General features: G+C 43.4%; 2 protein-coding genes across 2 annotated transcripts in view; both read left to right on the forward strand.

Moving 5' to 3' along the window:
- The window catches only part of LOC118431782 (fibulin-2-like), a 38,802-nt gene extending 24,236 nt beyond the window's left edge, over positions 1–14,566 (forward strand). The window contains exons 3-9 of the mRNA XM_035843113.1: positions 9,220–9,304; positions 10,281–10,373; positions 10,567–10,611; positions 11,216–11,338; positions 12,595–12,717; positions 13,104–13,228; positions 13,492–14,566. Of these exons, the coding sequence (XP_035699006.1) occupies positions 9,220–9,304; positions 10,281–10,373; positions 10,567–10,611; positions 11,216–11,338; positions 12,595–12,717; positions 13,104–13,228; positions 13,492–13,647 (750 nt within the window). The 3' untranslated portion in view covers positions 13,648–14,566. The remainder of the gene's footprint in view (positions 1–9,219; positions 9,305–10,280; positions 10,374–10,566; positions 10,612–11,215; positions 11,339–12,594; positions 12,718–13,103; positions 13,229–13,491) is intronic.
- A 1,074-nt stretch (positions 14,567–15,640) lies between these two features.
- On the forward strand, positions 15,641–20,363 carry LOC118432248 (tyrosine-protein kinase receptor Tie-2-like). Its single transcript, XM_035843776.1, has 9 exons — positions 15,641–15,652; positions 15,797–16,028; positions 16,325–16,468; positions 16,925–17,116; positions 17,686–17,864; positions 18,911–18,995; positions 19,369–19,503; positions 19,837–19,974; positions 20,185–20,363. Exons 1-9 carry the CDS (start codon positions 15,641–15,643, stop codon positions 20,361–20,363), a joined length of 1,296 nt encoding a protein of 431 aa, XP_035699669.1.
- Positions 20,364–20,438: the final 75 nt, after the last annotated feature.

Raw genomic sequence — 20,438 nt, forward strand, 5'->3', positions numbered from 1 at the left:
GTCGCCGAGATATTCTCGAGTATAGCTTTACCTTAGCTTTCCGTTACGTAACCCTTACGCGCGTATATACGCTCGAGTTTGGGCAATCTCAAAAGGTATTCCGGAGGGTCAAACTTGGTATCATTCCCAAGGTCCCTTGGTAGGGAATTGTAAGCCACAAACCGCAAAATTATATTGTGCATTGTCGCCGAGATATTCTCGAGTATAGCTTTACCTTAGCTTACCGCTACGTAACCCTTACGCGCGTACTAGTATATACGCTTGAGTTTCGGCAATCTTCAAAGTTATTCCGGAGGGTCAAACTTGGTATCATTCCAAAGGTCCCTTGGTAGGGAATTGTAAGCCACAAACCGCAAAATTATATTGTGCATTGTTGCCGAGATATTCTCGAGTATAGCTTTACCTTAGCTTACCGCTACGTAACCCTTACGCGCGTATATACGCTCGAGTTTCGGCAATCTTCCAAGTTATTCCGGAGGGTCAAACTTGGCATCATTCCAAAGGTCCCTTGGTAGGGAATTGTAAGCCACAAACCGCAAAATTATATTGTGCATTGTTGCAGAGATATTCTCGAGTATAGCTTTACCTTAGCTTACCGCTACGCAACCCTTACGCGCGTATATACGCTCGAGTTTCGGCAATCTTCAAAGTTATTCCGGAGGGTCAAACTTGGTATCATTCCAAATGTCCCTTGGTAGGGAATTGTAAGCCACAAACCGCAAAATTATATTGTGCATTGTTGCCGAGATATTCTCGAGTATAGTTTTACCTTAGATTACCGCTACGTAACCCTTACGCGCGTATATACGCTCGAGTTTCGTCAATCTTCAAAGTTATTCCGGAGGGTCAAACTGGTATCATCGAAAGGTCCCTTGGTAGGGAATTGTAAGCCACAAACCGCAAAATTATATTGTGCATTGTTGCCGAGATATTCTCGAGTATAGCTTTACCTTAGCTTACCGCTACGTAACCCTTACGCGCGTATATACGCTCGAGTTTCGGCAATCTTCAAAGTTATTCCGGAGGGTCAAACTTGGTATCATTCCAAAGGTCCCTTGGTAGGGAATTGTAAGCCACAAACCGCAAAATTATATTGTGCATTGTTGCCGAGATATTCTCGAGTATAGCTTTACCTTAGCTTACCGCTACGTAACCCTTACGCGCGTATATACGCTCGAGTTTCGGCAATCTTCAAAGTTATTCCGGAGGGTCAAACTTGGTATCATTCCAAAGGTCCCTTGGTAGGGAATTGTAAGCCACAAACCGCAAAATTATATTGTGCATCGTTGCCGAGATATTCTCGAGTATAGCTTTACCTTAGCTTACCGCTACGTAACCCTTACGCGCGTATATACGCTCGAGTTTCGGCAATCTTCAAAGTTATTCCGGAGGGTCAAACTTGGTATCATTCCAAAGGTCCCTTGGTAGGGAATTGTAAGCCACAAACCGCAAAATTATATTGTGCATTGTTGCCGAGATATTCTCGAGTATAGCTTTACCTTAGCTTACCGCTACGTAACCCTTACGCGCGTATATACGCTCGAGTTTCGGCAATCTTCAAAGTTATTCCGGAGGGTCAAACTTGGTATCATTCCAAAGGTCCCTTGGTAGGGAATTGTAAGCCACAAACCGCAAAATTATATTGTGCATTGTTGCCGAGATATTCTCGAGTATAGCTTTACCTTAGCTTACCGCTACGTAACCCTTACGCGCGTATATACGCTCGAGTTTCGGCAATCTTCAAAGTTATTCCGGAGGGTCAAACTTGGTATCATTCCAAAGGTCCCTTGGTAGGGAATTGTAAGCCACAAACCGCAAAATTATATTGTGCATTGTTGCCGAGATATTCTCGAGTATAGCTTTACCTTAGCTTACCGCTACGTAACCCTTACGCGCGTATATACGCTCGAGTTTCGGCAATCTTCAAAGTTATTCCGGAGGGTCAAACTTGGTATCATTCCAAAGGTCCCTTGGTAGGGAATTGTAAGCCACAAACCGCAAAATTATATTGTGCATCGTTGCCGAGATATTCTCGAGTATAGCTTTACCTTAGCTTACCGCTACGTAACCCTTACGCGCGTATATACGCTCGAGTTTCGGCAATCTTCAAAGTTATTCCGGAGGGTCAAACTTGGTATCATTCCAAAGGTCCCTTGGTAGGGAATTGTAAGCCACAAACCGCAAAATTATATTGTGCATTGTTGCCGAGATATTCTCGAGTATAGCTTTACCTTAGCTTACCGCTACGTAACCCTTACGCGCGTATATACGCTCGAGTTTCGGCAATCTTCAAAGTTATTCCGGAGGGTCAAACTTGGTATCATTCCAAAGGTCCCTTGGTAGGGAATTGTAAGCCACAAACCGCAAAATTATATTGTGCATTGTTGCCGAGATATTCTCGAGTATAGCTTTACCTTAGCTTACCGCTACGTAACCCTTACGCGCGTATATACGCTCGAGTTTCGGCAATCTTCAAAGTTATTCCGGAGGGTCAAACTTGGTATCATTCCAAAGGTCCCTTGGTAGGAAGTTGTAAGCCACAAACCGCAAAATTATATTGTGCATTGTTGCCGAGATATTCTCGAGTATAGCTTTACCTTAGCTTACCGCTACGTAACCCTTACGCGCGTATATACGCTCGAGTTTCGGCAATCTTCAAAGTTATTCCGGAGGGTCAAACTTGGTATCATTCCAAAGGTCCCTTGGTAGGGAATTGTAAGCCACAAACCGCAAAATTATATTGTGCATTGTTGCCGAGATATTCTCGAGTATAGCTTTACCTTAGCTTACCGCTACGTAACCCTTACGCGCGTATATACGCTCGAGTTTCGGCAATCTTCAAAGTTATTCCGGAGGGTCAAACTTGGTATCATTCCAAAGGTCCCTTGGTAGGGAATTGTAAGCCACAAACCGCAAAATTATATTGTGCATTGTTGCCGAGATATTCTCGAGTATAGCTTTACCTTAGCTTACCGCTACGTAACCCTTACGCGCGTATATACGCTCGAGTTTCGGCAATCTTCAAAGTTATTCCGGAGGGTCAAACTTGGTATCATTCCAAAGGTCCCTTGGTAGGGAATTGTAAGCCACAAACCGCAAAATTATATTGTGCATTGTTGCCGAGATATTCTCGAGTATAGCTTTACCTTAGCTTACCGCTACGTAACCCTTACGCGCGTATATACGCTCGAGTTTCGGCAATCTTCAAAGTTATTCCGGAGGGTCAAACTTGGTATCATTCCAAAGGTCCCTTGGTAGGGAATTGTAAGCCACAAACCGCAAAATTATATTGTGCATTGTTGCCGAGATATTCTCGAGTATAGCTTTACCTTAGCTTACCGCTACGTAACCCTTACGCGCGTATATACGCTCGAGTTTCGGCAATCTTCAAAGTTATTCCGGAGGGTCAAACCTGGTATCATTCCAAAGGTCCCTTGGTAGGGAATTGTAAGCCACAAACCGCAAAATTATATTGTGCATTGTTGCCGAGATATTCTCGAGTATAGCTTTACCTTAGCTTACCGCTACGTAACCCTTACGCGCGTATATACGCTCGAGTTTCGGCAATCTTCAAAGTTATTCCGGACGGTCAAACTTGGTATCATTCCAAAGGTCCCTTGGTAGGGAATTGTAAGCCACAAACCGCAAAATTATATTGTGCATTGTTGCCGAGATATTCTCGAGTATAGCTTTACCTTAGCTTACCGCTACGTAACCCTTACGCGCGTATATACGCTCGAGTTTCGGCAATCTTCCAAGTTATTCCGGAGGGTCAAACTTGGCATCATTCCAAAGGTCCCTTGGTAGGGAATTGTAAGCCACAAACCGCAAAATTATATTGTGCATTGTTGCCGAGATATTCTCGAGTATAGCTTTACCTTAGCTTACCGCTACGCAACCCTTACGCGCGTATATACGCTCGAGTTTCGGCAATCTTCAAAGTTATTCCGGAGGGTCAAACTTGGTATCATTCCAAATGTCCCTTGGTAGGGAATTGTAAGCCACAAACCGCAAAATTATATTGTGCATTGTTGCCGAGATATTCTCGAGTATAGCTTTACCTTAGATTACCGCTACGTAACCCTTACGCGCGTATATACGCTCGAGTTTCGGCAATCTTCAAAGTTATTCCGGAGGGTCAAACTTGGTATCATTCCAAAGGTCCCTTGGTAGGGAATTGTAAGCCACAAACCGCAAAATTATATTGTGCATTGTTGCCGAGATATTCTCGAGTATAGCTTTACCTTAGCTTACCGCTACGTAACCCTTACGCGCGTATATACGCTCGAGTTTCGGCAATCTTCAAAGTTATTCCGGAGGGTCAAACTTGGTATCATTCCAAAGGTCCCTTGGTAGGGAATTGTAAGCCACAAACCGCAAAATTATATTGTGCATTGTTGCCGAGATATTCTCGAGTATAGCTTTACCTTAGCTTACCGCTACGTAACCCTTACGCGCGTATATACGCTCGAGTTTCGGCAATCTTCAAAGTTATTCCGGAGGGTCAAACTTGGTATCATTCCAAAGGTCCCTTGGTAGGGAATTGTAAGCCACAAACCGCAAAATTATATTGTGCATTGTTGCCGAGATATTCTCGAGTATAGCTTTACCTTAGCTTACCGCTACGTAACCCTTACGCGCGTATATACGCTCGAGTTTCGGCAATCTTCAAAGTTATTCCGGAGGGTCAAACTTGGTATCATTCCAAAGGTCCCTTGGTAGGGAATTGTAAGCCACAAACCGCAAAATTATATTGTGCATTGTTGCCGAGATATTCTCGAGTATAGCTTTACCTTAGCTTACCGCTACGCTACCCTTACGCGCGTATATACGCTCGAGTTTCGGCAATCTTCAAAGTTATTCCGGAGGATCAAACTTGGTATCATTCCAAAGGTCCCTTGGTAGGGAATTGTAAGCCACAAACCGCAAAATTATATTATGCATTGTTTGCCGAGATATTCTCGAGTATAGCTTTACCTTAGCTCACCGCTACGTAACCCTTACGCGCGTTTATACTCTCGAGTTTCGGCAATCTTCAAAGTTATTCCGGAGGGTCAAACTTGGTATCATTCCAAAGGTCCCTTGGTAGGGAATTGTAAGCCACAAACCGCAAAATTATATTGTGCATTGTTGCCGAGATATTCTCGAGTATAGCTTTACCTTATCTTACCGCTACGTAACCCTTACGCGCGTATATACGCTCGAGTTTCGGCAATCTTCAAAGTTATTCCGGAGGGTCAAACTTGGTATCATTCCAAAGGTCCCTTGGTAGGGAATTGTAAGCCACAAACCGCAAAATTATATTGTGCATTGTTGCCGAGATATTCTCGAGTATAGCTTTACCTTAGCTTACCGCTACGTAACCCTTACGCGCGTATATACGCTCGAGTTTCGGCAATCTTCAAAGTTATTCCGGAGGGTCAAACTTGGTATCATTCCAAAGGTCCCTTGGTAGGGAATTGTAAGCCACAAACCGCAAAATTATATTGTGCATTGTTGCCGAGATATTCTCGAGTATATCTTTACCTTAGCTTACCGCTACGTAACCCTTACGCGCGTATATACGCTCGAGTTTCGGCAATCTTCAAAGTTATTCCGGAGGGTCAAACTTGGTATCATTCCAAAGGTCCCTTGGTAGGGAATTGTAAGCCACAAACCGCAAAATTATATTGTGCATTGTTGCCGAGATATTCTCGAGTATAGCTTTACCTTAGCTTACCGCTACGTAACCCTTACGCGCGTATATACGCTCGAGTTTCGGCAATCTTCAAAGTTGTTCCGGAGGGTCAAACTTGGTATCATTCCAAAGGTCCCTTGGTAGGGAATTGTAAGCCACAAACCGCAAAATTATATTGTGCATTGTTGCCGAGATATTCTCGAGTATAGCTTTACCTTAGCCTACCGCTACGTAACCCTTACGCGCGTATATACGCTCGAGTTTCGGCAATCTTCAAAGTTATTCCGGAGGGTCAAACTTGGTATCATTCCAAAGGTCCCTTGGTAGGGAATTGTAAGCCACAAACCGCAAAATTATATTGTGCATTGTTGCCGAGATATTCTCGAGTATAGCTTTACCTTAGCTTACCGCTACGTAACCCTTACGCGCGTATATACGCTCGAGTTTCGGCAATCTTCAAAGTTATTCCGGAGGGTCAAACTTGGTATCATTCCAAAGGTCCCTTGGTAGGGAATTGTAAGCCACAAACCGCAAAATTATATTGTGCATTGTTGCCGAGATATTCTCGAGTATAGCTTTACCTTAGCTTACCGCTACGTAACCCTTACGCGCGTATATACGCTCGAGTTTCGGCAATCTTCAAAGTTATTCCGGAGGGTCAAACTTGGTATCATTCCAAAGGTCCCTTGGTAGGGAATTGTAAGCCACAAACCGCAAAATTATATTGTGCATTGTTGCCGAGATATTCTCGAGTATAGCTTTACCTTAGCTTACCGCTACGTAACCCTTACGCGCGTATATACGCTCGAGTTTCGGCAATCTTCAAAGTTATTCCGGAGGGTCAAACTTGGTATCATTCCAAAGGTCCCTTGGTAGGGAATTGTAAGCCACAAACCGCAAAATTATATTGTGCATTGTTGCCGAGATATTCTCGAGTATAGCTTTACCTTAGCTTACCGCTACGTAACCCTTACGCGCGTATATACGCTCGAGTTTCGGCAATCTTCAAAGTTATTCCGGAGGGTCAAACTTGGTATCATTCCAAAGGTCCCTTGGTAGGGAATTGTAAGCCACAAACCGCAAAATTATATTGTGCATTGTTGCCGAGATATTCTCGAGTATAGCTTTACCTTAGCTTACCGCTACGTAACCCTTACGCGCGTATATACGCTCGAGTTTCGGCAATCTTCAAAGTTATTCCGGAGGGTCAAACTTGGTATCATTCCAAAGGTCCCTTGGTAGGGAATTGTAAGCCACAAACCGCAAAATTATATTGTGCATTGTTGCCGAGATATTCTCGAGTATAGCTTTACCTTAGCTTACCGCTACGTAACCCTTACGCGCGTATATACGCTAGAGTTTCGGCAATCTTCAATGTTATTCCGGAGGGTCAAACTTGGTATCAGTCCAAAGGTCCCTTGGTAGGGAATTGTAAGCCACAAACCGCAAAATTATATTGTGCATTGTTGCCGAGATATTCTCGAGTATAGCTTTACCTTAGCTTACCGCTACGTAACCCTTACGCGCGTATATACGCTCGAGTTTCGGCAATCTTCAAAGTTATTCCGGAGGGTCAAACTTGGTATCATTCCAAAGGTCCCTTGGTAGGGAATTGTAAGCCACAAACCGCAAAATTATATTGTGCATTGTTGCCGAGATATTCTCGAGTATAGCTTTACCTTAGCTTACCGCTACGTAACCCTTACGCGCGTATATACGCTCGAGTTTCGGCAATCTTCAAAGTTATTCCGGAGGGTCAAACTTGGTATCATTCCAAAGGTCCCTTGGTAGGGAATTGTAAGCCACAAACCGCAAAATTATATTGTGCATTGTTGCCGAGATATTCTCGAGTATAGCTTTACCTTAGCTTACCGCTACGTAACCCTTACGCGCGTATATACGCTCGAGTTTCGGCAATCTTCAAAGTTATTCCGGAGGGTCAAACTTGGTATCATTCCAAAGGTCCCTTGGTAGGGAATTGTAAGCCACAAACCGCAAAATTATATTGTGCATTGTTGCCGAGATATTCTCGAGTATAGCTTTACCTTAGCTTACCGCTACGTAACCCTTACGCGCGTATATACGCTAGAGTTTCGGCAATCTTCAATGTTATTCCGGAGGGTTCAAACTTGGTATCAGTCCAAAGGTCCCTTGGTAGGGAATTGTAAGCCACAAACCGCAAAAATATATTGTGCATTGTTGCCGAGATATTCTCGAGTATAGCTTTACCTTAGCTTACCGCTACGTAACCCTTACGCGCGTATATACGCTCGAGTTTCGGCAATCTTCAAAGTATTTCCGGAGGGTCAAACTTGGTATCATTCCAAAGGTCCCTTGGTAGGGAATTGTAAGCCACAAACCGCAAAATTATATTGTGCATCGTTGCCGAGATATTCTCGAGTATAGCTTTACCTTAGCTTACCGCTACGTAACCCTTACGCGCGTATATACGCTCGAGTTTCGGCAATCTTCAAAGTTATTCCGGAGGGTCAAACTTGGTATCATTCCAAAGGTCCCTTGGTAGGGAATTGTAAGCCACAAACCGCAAAATTATATTGTGCATTGTTGCCGAGATATTCTCGAGTATAGCTTTACCTTAGCTTACCGCTACGTAACCCTTACGCGCGTATATACGCTCGAGTTTCGGCAATCTTCAAAGTTATTCCGGAGGGTCAAACTTGGTATCATTCCAAAGGTCCCTTGGTAGGGAATTGTAAGCCACAAACCGCAAAATTATATTGTGCATTGTTGCCGAGATATTCTCGAGTATAGCTTTACCTTAGCTTACCGCTACGTAACCCTTACGCGCGTATATACGCTCGAGTTTCGGCAATCTTCAAAGTTATTCCGGAGGGTCAAACTTGGTATCATTCCAAAGGTCCCTTGGTAGGGAATTGTAAGCCACAAACCGCAAAATTATATTGTGCATTGTTGCCGAGATATTCTCGAGTATAGCTTTACCTTAGCTTACCGCTACGTAACCCTTACGCGCGTATATACGCTCGAGTTTCGGCAATCTTCAAAGTTATTCCGGAGGGTCAAACTTGGTATCATTCCAAAGGTCCCTTGGTAGGGAATTGTAAGCCACAAACCGCAAAATTATATTGTGCATTGTTGCCGAGATATTCTCGGGTATAGCTTTACCTTAGCTTACCGCTACGTAACCCTTACGCGCGTATATACGCTCGAGTTTCGGCAATCTTCAAAGTTATTCCGGAGGGTCAAACTTGGTATCATTCCAAAGGTCCCTTGGTAGGGAATTGTAAGCCACAAACCACAAAATTATATTGTGCATTGTTGCCGAGATATTCTCGAGTATAGCTTTACCTTAGCTTACCGCTACGTAACCCTTACGCGCGTATATACGCTCGAGTTTCGGCAATCTTCAAAGTTATTCCGGAGGGTCAAACTTGGTATCATTCCAAAGGTCCCTTGGTAGGGAATTGTAAGCCACAGACCGCAAAATTATATTGTGCATTGTTGCCGAGATATTCTCGAGTATAGCTTCTGATGTGTCATTTTTTCGTTGTGTCATTGTTTAGATGTCTGATGAAGGCCTGTATGAGTGTTACTACACAGGCAGGTACAGCGACAGCAAGCAAGGCATCATGAGGCTGGTCGTCAGAGGTGAGCTTTAATACCCTAGGTACCATCCGTGTAGTAGTTGGATCCTATGTTGGCTTCTGCTACCCGTCTGGAGAAATGCATGCGCATTCAAACCTTTTGGTGGTTATGTCGACAGTTAATGAGCGAATTAAGGAATGGGTTCTAGAGCGCATGTTTGATGACTACAGGCCCTACCGCAAGCGGACGGAGGGCGTTCCGGGTGTTGGAACGAGCACCTGAACCCATTCCTTAATTCGCTCATGTGTAGGGACCAATCAGTGCCCTCGTCCAAAATTTGGACGATTCCAGACGTTAGAGATACCAAGGTTCCCAGACGGAATACAAAAAAAAACAAAACACGACTGTATATAGTGTATGGTAAAAGTCGTGGCGAACTACTATCCGGATGGACAGTACATGTATATTAGATCAGAAACATCTTCGAAAGTTATTTTCGGTAGATTTGTTACTTAATGAGACCGGACCGAAATAGTGTTAACATCTGAGAATAGATAGAATTCATCTTTACTCATGCCTTTCGCCTATAGAGTGTCCTGAAGGGAAGTGGGGTCCTTCAAACTGCACCTCCTCGTGTGAAGAGTGTTACAACGGAGTGTGTGATGACGAGACGGGGCAGTGTATCTGTGTACCTGGCTTCGGCGGCTTGCACTGCGATCTAGGTAAGAAAACGTCACCGTGCCTTTCAATCAACGTTTCCTTATCACTACAATAAGATATGATCGTAAGGAAAGCTTACAAAACATGACTCAGACTACAAGACGTAAAAACTGTTCATTGCCACTTTTACTATTGGTTAATTTCTAACTAAATGTTACACAATCTGTTACTTTGTGTTTTACATTTCCTTCAACCAGTGACTATAAAAAACGACAATAAGTGTGTTACTAACCCAAGAAGCTGTACCTTGTTCCTGGAATATTGTGCAGTATACACATTTTGAATATAAGGAAATTTTCTACGTTTGTCTTGTTTGAAGGCTGCCCAACTGCTTACTTTGGAGACTCCTGTATCAGCCGCTGTGCTCAGGACACCTGCCAGAACAAGATCGTCTGCGGCCCGGACCCGTTAAGCCCCCTTTACAAATCAAGAATTTAGCTCGGCCGAGTTGACGGCGAGCTCTAAACTATGAGGAGAAATGTCCCTGATGCCCACGAACAAATGACAGATTTTCTTCGTCGGCATCAGGGTCATACCTCCTCGTAAATTAGAGCTCGCTGACAACTAGGCCGAGGTAAATTCTTGATTTGTAAAGGGGGCTTTAGGCTGCCGATGTATAGCGGTGTTCAGTGGCTCGTTCTGTGACACACGTAAGGCTACCTCAGCTGGTCTTCGAATCAACCAATAAATTTGATAATGATTCAATGATAAACTGGTGTGGTACCGCTACAATTTTAAGGATGACAAGAGAGGAGTCAATCGAGGTTAGAATAGCATACCAAGCTAACGCTATACCGGGTCTGCTAGATGGGGCCATATTTATTTGAATTTCCATTTGAATGACCAAGTAGACGTTTTCTCTACACCATAGACTGTTCGAACGGCACCTACGGCTCGGACTGCCTGCAGACGTGCCACTGCTGCGCCAGCGGGGACCATGTGTGCAACATATACACCGGCGTGTGTAGCAGTGGTGGGTGTGTCGCAGGGTGGGAGGGCACGTCGTGCCAGAAACGTAGGTATAGTTGTACCTGGTCTTAGACCGGTCACTGACACTGTCCTCTTGTCACAACTAGTCATCGATCCGCATCATGTCAAGTCAGGCTTTACAATTCATTGACATTTCTTACTGCAATTTTTCAAAGAAAGTATCATCTAAATTTAGCGAATCACGATGTTGTTTCTCTTGCAAATATGCATAGATAGATACGTTGCCTCTGGTTTTCTAATCTCTACCTGAATCTCTTTACTCAGTAACGGATTTAGACGAGTGCTCCCTCGGTACAGACGACTGTGATCAGGTCTGTGAGAACGTCGTGGGAAGCTTCACCTGTTCCTGCTGGGATGGGTACGCAATGGACGGCGGCACATGTGTGGGTAAGTATCTAGACTCATTCCTCTCATACTATGTCCACTTTTTTGCATTTTGCCGCCTTAGCGGCAAAATGCTCTGAGGCCAGAATAGTGGCCGTTGTGATGTTGAGATGAACGGACCTGTTCAATTCATGCCAAACATTTCTATACCTGTTAAAACAGGCATTTTTTCAACAAGTTCGCACTGGCGCAGTGGTTAAAGTTTACGCATTCTAAACCAATGCACCCGGTTCGAATCCGGGGAGGTAGCTTTTTTTTTTTTCTTTTTTACACCATTAAAATACTAATTTTTACATCCATTTGGCCACACCAATTTATTTCTTTGGTTAACGGATTCGCCGCTTCGTTTTTTTGCCGAATAGAAATAAAAATAAAAAAAAAAACAACTTAAAAATGCCCCGCAACAGAGCTCACTCAAAAACAGGCAGTGTAGTGAAATTTGCTGCAGTTCACGCAAATTTTAACAGGTGGCGTCTAGATCTAGATTCAGGCACATATGTGAATCTCTCCATGCGCCAATATCAGGTTTAGTTACTCTGTTCTATTTATATGACATTCTAATAACTAGAAAAAGACGTTCACACACGCAAACATTGGCAAAATGCCAGCTTTTTTAAAAGCACTTGTTTAATGTTTAGTAAGACCACACTGACCTAATTTTATGGATGACATCGGCGCGCCTAATGATTTTCGTCACCTCCCTCATTAAAAAAAACATGGGGTTACATATTATCCCATATTAATCAGAATTTTATGCTTACCGGAGGACCTGCTCTCCAGGGTAGGGGGGGCCCATGGTCAAGGCTAGGGCCACAGCGTCCTTGTTCCCTCCTTAAACAAGAATGGCAATACAAACATGATTGAAATGGCGACGAGTGTCTCTTAAAGTCTTACTGCAGGTGAACATAGGACAAACCAAGCCGGGAAAGAATGGTCTGGATGTTTAGTCCTGTGGTATAGCAGAACTTTTTAATTTTTGCTGGATTTTTTTTCTCTTTTTTTTTTTCGCCCGCGCGCTTTAGCTTTGGGGTCTTCAGAGGATGTCATTTATAAGATTAAGTCGGCGTGGCCTTAAGGTCACCAATAAACCAATCCACTCGAGAGAGAGCTACTTACACTACTACACCTAAAAACTGGGTGAGATGAAAGAGTTGCTTTTTAAGTTTCTTAAGTAGTATGTGCTTTTCTATCAGAAGAAAGATTATCCCCATTGTAATATCACTAATGAGCATGCTGTGTTTTATTTCCTTTGAATACAGATGTGGATGAATGCAGTTTGGGCATTGATAACTGTGAGCACACGTGTCACAACCACGTGGGTAACTACACCTGCTCGTGTAATGAGGGCTACTTTCTGTCGAGCAATGGCTGGAACTGCACAGGTACGTTACAGACGTTACCTTACAATGTCAAGTTACATTTATGCTTCATCGACCGCTAGGAATGGAGCATATTTTTCATAAAACGTTTCAAGGTCCGCATACATTTCATTACATAGAAATCTTTATTGACACGACAAAAGTACAACGACTTTCGTAATGTCTATATGTATAACAGCTACTTACAGTACAACTAAACAGACATATATGGATATCTAAAGGTATGAATAAGTCTAGCATATCATTTGCACTATTGGTTCTAAGGTATAAGCATTCGTGTAATATATATTTGCCTACTTGAACACAGCGAGGGTTATCGCTTTATACATTAGTACATTAGATACATTTGTATGTATGTAAAATCCATTATCTTTCACTGCTCTTTTCAGAACCCCTGACTTGCATCGTCATTTCTGCAACCCAGCAAGCGCCTGTAGAAACGTTTCTCTGTTCTGCTCATCAACGAGAGGAGCACTTCGCAAAAAATCACGAAATCAGCCTTGCAGTGGAAGGGGTAACACTACGCAACCTCATTCCTATCAACGAGATAAATTGCCCATTGTCCTTTCTTCTTCTTGTCCTTATCATCCTGTCGGACGATCAGTTGTCCATTGTCCACGAGTCTCTTAAAGTTACCAACGTCCCATTTCCTTTTATATGACATGTGATAAGTACCAAATGTCTAATTTACAATGGAGTACCAAGTTTGGAAAACATACGTCTTCTTATATCCGTGACTTTTTCTATCGTGCATAACACTGCTTTATTCCATTGCAGGTAATTGGAGAGATTGAAACCATCAGCTGGACGGTAAATGGCATCAATGCAACGTCTTCCTTGAATCTAACAGAAGGTGTTTACACGGTCCAAGCAACAGCAGTTAACGAGTTCTCTGAGCTCTCGACCAACATGACCCTCCGTGTTGTTGACTGATGATGATGAATGGTTTGTTGTGCAACAGAGAATTTCTCGCAGCCCGTAGGCTGAATTCAATAAAATGGGGTCAGTCAGTAGTTTTTATTATCAATATGATTAAAAACATTACAATTTTATAGATATAGTTTAAAACATTTAGATAGTGATCTGACTCTAGCATTTTGTCATTCGAAATGATAAATCCATATAGCATTAAGAACATTACCTAGACGCTAAACTTTTAGTCCACATTCAATTAGATAAAATACAACAGAAGTCCTTAGAAAAAATCCTTTAAAAGGCGCACAATGTAGGCCATAGGGGAATTCTCCAGCATTGCTGGAAAGTGCGTTTCTACGTGAAATCCGAACTTCAGGCATACTTCACGCCTTTGGACTGAGAGGAGAGGGAGGTTCAAATCTTTCCTTGCTCGTACATAGCTACTGAAGCTTCTTCCCAGAATTGTCCGAAACGCTCTCCTTTGTACCGTTTCCAGTTTGTCAGATTGTGCACATGTTAATTCCGGGTGCCATACCGGTGCGCAATATTCCATTACTGGTCGCACGAATAAGATGTATATAGTGACAAGGTCTTCTGTAGGAAGTGCATAAGTTTCCGTAAGAAAAAGAGTCTTTCATTCGCCTTCCGTATCATTCTGTTTACTTGTGTCTCCCATTTTAGGTCCCTCTGAAGCCATACTCCCCAAATGCATGATTTTGTGTACCTAATTGGCACAACCTTCAGTAAACAGCTGAGAACTTTTATCTATAGGTAAAATGGAAGTAATGAGGCATGAGTAAGGTGATGGTTCAGTGACAGGAAAATAGTTGTATCTGTGGTCTTTTACACTTCCTGAATTTTGTGCCTTCTTTCAAAATAAATGTTTCATGTATTTGATGAGCATTTTTTAACCAAATAAATTATAAATATATATGTAGCAATTGTTTTGCATTTTATTTCACTCTGTGTCGATGATATTGCGCATGTAATTTCAGTATCAAGTCATCAGTAACATATCTTTCACTGTTATATTCATGATGCTATGGTACATAGCTATGTCAACACTCACAGGAATATGTTCACAGAATTGATGTACCCCTTGTTCTGAAAACTATTCACACACAATTAAACACACCTGTCTGATGTTTAAAACCACACACACACACAATCACACCTGTCCCTGGTTCTCAACGCCATCCACACAGCCAAATACACCTGGCCCTGGTGCTGAACGCCATCCATACAGCCACCTACACCCACCAAAGCATGTCTGTCCTTGGTGCTGAACACCACGCACCATCCACAAACAAACACACTTGTCTCTGGTGTTGAACGCCATCCACATCCACCCAAGCATGCCTGTCCTTGGTGCTAAACACCATCCACACGCAAACACACACATTCAGACCTACCTGTCCTTGGTACTGAACATCATCCACACACAAACACACAAGTCCCTGGTGCAGAACGCCATCCACATGACCCAGACACAGCCAGACATACCTATAGATCCTTGGTGCTGGATAATTTAACCATCCACACACATGCCTGTCCCTGGTGCTGAACCTGTGTTCGAACGGTGGAACCCAGCCGGTAAGTATACGTTCCATTTTTCGTGCCGCGGGGGTCAGGCGAGGTCAGGCCTAATGTTGCAAGTTGAACGAACCAGCGTTTGGAAAAGTGAATAAAACTAACAGCTCAAGCTTTGCCGTCGCAAATAGATTTCCTGAATCCCACCAAAATAAAACTGACATTATCCAGAAGCAAGAATAAGATTCATGTGCAAGCATACTTGTCTCAGTTTTTGTGATGTTAAATATAGAATAGCGCGGGCGAACGCCGTTCGAAGTTCGCCTGTTCGAATTGTCGAACACTGCACTACTGCACGTAACAACAAATAATGGTGGAACGAGACTGTTGTGACGTTCGGTCAGGACAATAAAGACATCTATCCCTGCCTAGAAACCGTAACCATTTATCCCTTCATACAAGATGGCTTCTCCACGTAAAGATGCCTTACAAGGTGCACTACTAGTGGTGATTCTTACGGTGCTGTTCCTCCACGTCGCAGTTTCAGGTAAATGATTCATGTGTCAAAGTCAAATTAAAGAGACTTCCAAGTTTTGTTTAGTTTTCTGCCGTATCTCTTTCCTCGTGAATGTTCTAGACGGTGTTGTTTTTATTGACCTTGTGTTCTGAACGGTGTTTTCGTTGTCATTATTTGCTGTACGAAAACGCTGTAACACAGACCACCTGTCTCTGTAACGTTACAACAGATGATGACGAGTGTGCGGAAGGGAGTGACAACTGCGCCCAGTTGTGCACGAACACGGTGGGCGGTTTTACCTGCTCCTGTTGGGAGGGGTACACACTGCACGCTAACGGCTGGTTCTGTCATGGTAAGTCGGCTCCTCAACTTAGCCAGAAACTAGGGACGTCCTAACATGATAAAACACTAAAGAAGACTGGCAAATACTTAAGACAATAAATATCTATGGTGTGTATCCATGTAAAACGGCACTAGTAGTAGTACATATAGTGTGCGCTTGAAATGCAAGAAGATCAATGGCATTGGTTGCGAATTGCTAGCACTATTATCATCGTTCCTTTTGTACAGACCTTGTATGTTCTTCAACCGTGATATTTATTTCTCACTTTCATGTACGTTTAGTTACGATCTTTCTTGTTTTCACAGGCCCAAAGGTGGATCTGTATGTGGAAATGCAGTATCCCAGAGTTGACGTGACAAGTACTGGTAACACTGAGGTCCTTTGTCGGCCTACCCTGGGGGACCTGACTTTGATCAATGGCTACCACGTCGGTATCAAGTTGGACACAGGTCAGCACAAATGTCCACTCCACAATCCATCATAGTACGGTTGTTTCGCTGTAAATGAATTTGATTTTGAAGCCAGGAGTTGAGAGTTTGGCCATGGGTCCCGGAGGTTGTAGCTCACCCGACTTGCACGCTACTGGTAAGGGCAATGCAGTTCTCTTGTATAAACCGTATTTTTAGAAGACAGGTAGCCGATATTCCTTGAAGCATTGAGGCCATAAATATGTCTTGTCACAGCCATACATTACTAAGTACTAAGCTCTTCTAGGTCAACATTACTCTCCAGGCAGAGGTTCGACTCCGGCTGTTTTTTTAAACGTATTATGCGTTTTCATCGGGCTTTCTACTTTGTACAGTGTTCTTTATGTCTCGCGGACGCCTATAAAAACGTTAACAAACAGCCGGAGCCGTACCTCTGCTTGGAGAGTAGACCAAGATCTGATTGGAAGTATTTTTCAGGTTACGGCACCAACATTAACTACCTGACGTACGGAGATGACTACACTAGTATAATATTAGGTTCCACGGGTAGCAGCTACGGGCTCAGGCTATTTGACGACGCCGGGAACTTCCGAGTCAACGCCTTCTCCTGCCAGACGACTCGGAATGGATTAACACGTGAAGTTATCGGCTTTACCATTCTCACTACGGGTGAGGCGCCCATAAAGATTGACAGATAGGTTTGCTACTGGAAATTGAGGTCATTCTTGCGACTGTCGTGCAGGTGTCGTATAGCTGTCTTGAGACATAAATGGTTGTGTAGCCTTTCGCCGGTCGGTTCTGATGTAGCCTAGTGGGGAGCCCAAAATCTAGTGGGGTCGTGTGGGAAAAGGGTAGAGTGTTGTCGCTTAGAAACAAGTGTTCCCGGATTCAAGTCCTGCCATGTCACCGATCTTGTGCCCTTGGGAAAGGTGTTGAAATGGGCACCTGACTTCGGTAGGGGAGGTAAAAGGCGGTGGAATCAGTAGATTGGGCTCCGCCTTCCAATAACATACCAGAGACACAATGGATAGCACCCCATTGTCCTTTAGCTTGTAGCGACTTAAAGACCATGGAACGACCTTTTGTCTGTCCTTTGTATGTTGCACTGATGAAAAACGTTGATAGTTTGAGTGCATTGCCCCAGTTTGCAAATAAAAAAAAATAAAAAAAAAACATCCAGCGACATAAACGTACGGCGACCTTCCAATTGAAAAACAATGTTCTCTCTCCCATTGCAGCTTACTTCCACCCACAGTCGTTCACTGTCACGGTCAACATCAACGAAACCGCGACGCTTTCCATGTTTGAGTACAACCCGGCCCCTGGCGGCCACAACGGTACTACAGAGTGGAGGAAGGACGGTTCTGTGCTGCCTGGGAGCTACACGGATTGCATCCTGGTTATTGATAACGTTCAGGTTAGCCGTTGTTAGGACAAGAACACTCAGCTACAATACTACATGGGAAAGGTAGCAAGTTTGTGGATTTCACTTTTGTACTATTGACTATCCCGCAAAATTACTGTAAACGTTAAAAAAACAGGCGTGGATGTCACCTTTTAAAGATAATCAAATCAAGACATTGTATTTTCCTCCATTTACGCGTTTACTTACACGTTACTATTTCAAATTCTAATTGATACTGACTGCCAATGAAAGACTTTACCAGAATTTGTACGTGATATATATAAGCATCCTTTATATTTACTTCGATCAATCAATACAATACAGTGGAAGCCGCTTAATTGCACACCCAATTTGCCAGCGAATTCCGTGCAATTATCCGGCGTGTGCGATAATGCGGAGTTGGTCATTTAGACCGCATCACCACGGTCGGAGGGGCCGAGAGGTGGTATGGAAGGTAGTACAACGCACAATTTATGTACGTGTTACAGTAGTGCTGTACCTGTTGTGCTCCGGACGTCATATACATCTGTATCTGTATCTGTATCTATATAGCCGGTATAACCGCCGTTCGGCGTAACACACCAGCTTCGCAGGCACGCGGCGCGGCAGCAGCTGGTTATATTACACCGAACGACTCGTTACCCAGAACAGAACAACTTTTGCACATCTATCTGCAAGCGTTCTTTAAAACTACCGAGAGAAGATGCCCCTACTGTACTTGGTGATAACAAGTTCCACTCTACGATAGTTCTGGGAAAGTACGAATTTTTGAACACATCAATCCTAGGTTGGTAACTCTGGTATTTGAAGGCATGACTGTTTCTTGTTCTTTTTTGAGCTGGTATTAGATACTTATCCGTTGGTACGTCCACCAGTTTATTGGTCATTTTGTACATCATGTCATTGGTCATTTTGTACATCATGTCTTTGTACATCATGTCTTCACGAAACATCGTACTAACCCATCAAATAGTCATTTTGATGTACTGAAGGATACTACGATGAGAATTTTAATTTTCTTGTCCCCTAAGTGTCATTTCTTTATCTTGTTTTAAAAGATGTCTGATGAAGGCCTGTATGAGTGTTACTACACGGGAAGGTACAGTGACAACAAGCAAGGCATCATGAGGCTGATCGTCAGAGGTGAGCTCTTATGGACAACATATTAGATCAGCGACTTTTTCCTTCAATTACAGACCGAAATAGTGTTAATATCTGAGAATAGATCGACTTCACCTTTACCTATTTACGCTTGTGACCGCATTGTAAATACATTTTTGTATAATCAAATTAAGTAGTCTCTACATTGTAAATACGTTACGTCTGTGATCGCATCTGTACTGTGAACAGCGACACATGTGCTGCATTACAATGTGAACCAATTAGAATTGCCATGAAGAAGGGGACAGACGGTCACCTAAACGTTGCTAGTGAATGAAACAATGGGTGTGTAAAAATCTTTAACAATGGTTGTGTAAAAATCATTCTTACCCATGCCTTTCTCCCATGATATTAGAGTGTCCTGAAGGGAAGTGGGGTCCTCCAAACTGCACCTCCTCGTGTGAAGAGTGTTACAATGGCGGCGTGTGTGATGACGAAACGGGGCAGTGTATCTGTGCACCTGGATTCGGCGGCTTGCACTGCGATCTAGGTAAGATAACGTCACCGTGCCGTCAATGTTTTCTTATCACTACAATAAGATATGGTCGTAAGGAAAGCTTACAAAACATGACTCAGAATTCAAGACGTAAAACTGTTCATTGCCACTGTTTCTATTGTTTGGGCAAGGACAAAACAACCAGCAGAACTAACGTTACACAATCGGTCACTTTGTGTTTTACATTTCCCTCCACCAGAGACTATGAAAAACGGCAATAGTGCGTTACTAACCCAAGTAATTATACTTTGTTCATGGAATGATGTTCTGTATATACTAGTACATTGTAACTAGACAAAATATCATGTACGTTTGTGTTGTTTGAAGGCTGCTCAGTTGGTTACTTTGGAGACTCCTGTATCAGCCGCTGTGCTCACGGCAACTGTCAGAACAAGATCGTCTGCGGCCCGGACCCCTTAGGCTGCCGATGTATAGCGGGGTTCCATGGATCTTTCTGCAACACATGTAAGGCTACCTCTGGTCTTTGAATCAATTGTTCCCTTTTATACTGATACAATCCTATCCTGCTATCTATCCCCTTCTAAGGATAAGAATAGAGGAGTCATTCGAAGTTAGAATAAGGTGCGTACCGAGTTAACGGGTCTGCTGAATAATGCCGTATTTGGTTTCCATTTGAATTACCAATTGCAAGCAGACGTTTTCTCCACACCATAGACTGTTCGTACGGCACCTACGGCTCAGACTGCCTACAGACGTGCCACTGCGCCACCGGGGACCATGTGTGCAACATATACACCGGCGTGTGTAGCAGTGGTGGGTGTGCCGTAGGGTGGGAGGGCACGTCGTGCCACAAAGGTAGGTATAGTTGTACCTGGTCCTATACCTGTCACTGACACTGCCAACTAGTCCTTATATCCAGTTAGGGTTTCCAATTCATAGACATTTGTTACTGCGATCTTTCAAAGGAA

This window comes from Branchiostoma floridae, chromosome 15 (genome assembly GCF_000003815.2).
Source record: "Branchiostoma floridae strain S238N-H82 chromosome 15, Bfl_VNyyK, whole genome shotgun sequence".
NCBI lineage: Eukaryota > Metazoa > Chordata > Leptocardii > Amphioxiformes > Branchiostomatidae > Branchiostoma > Branchiostoma floridae.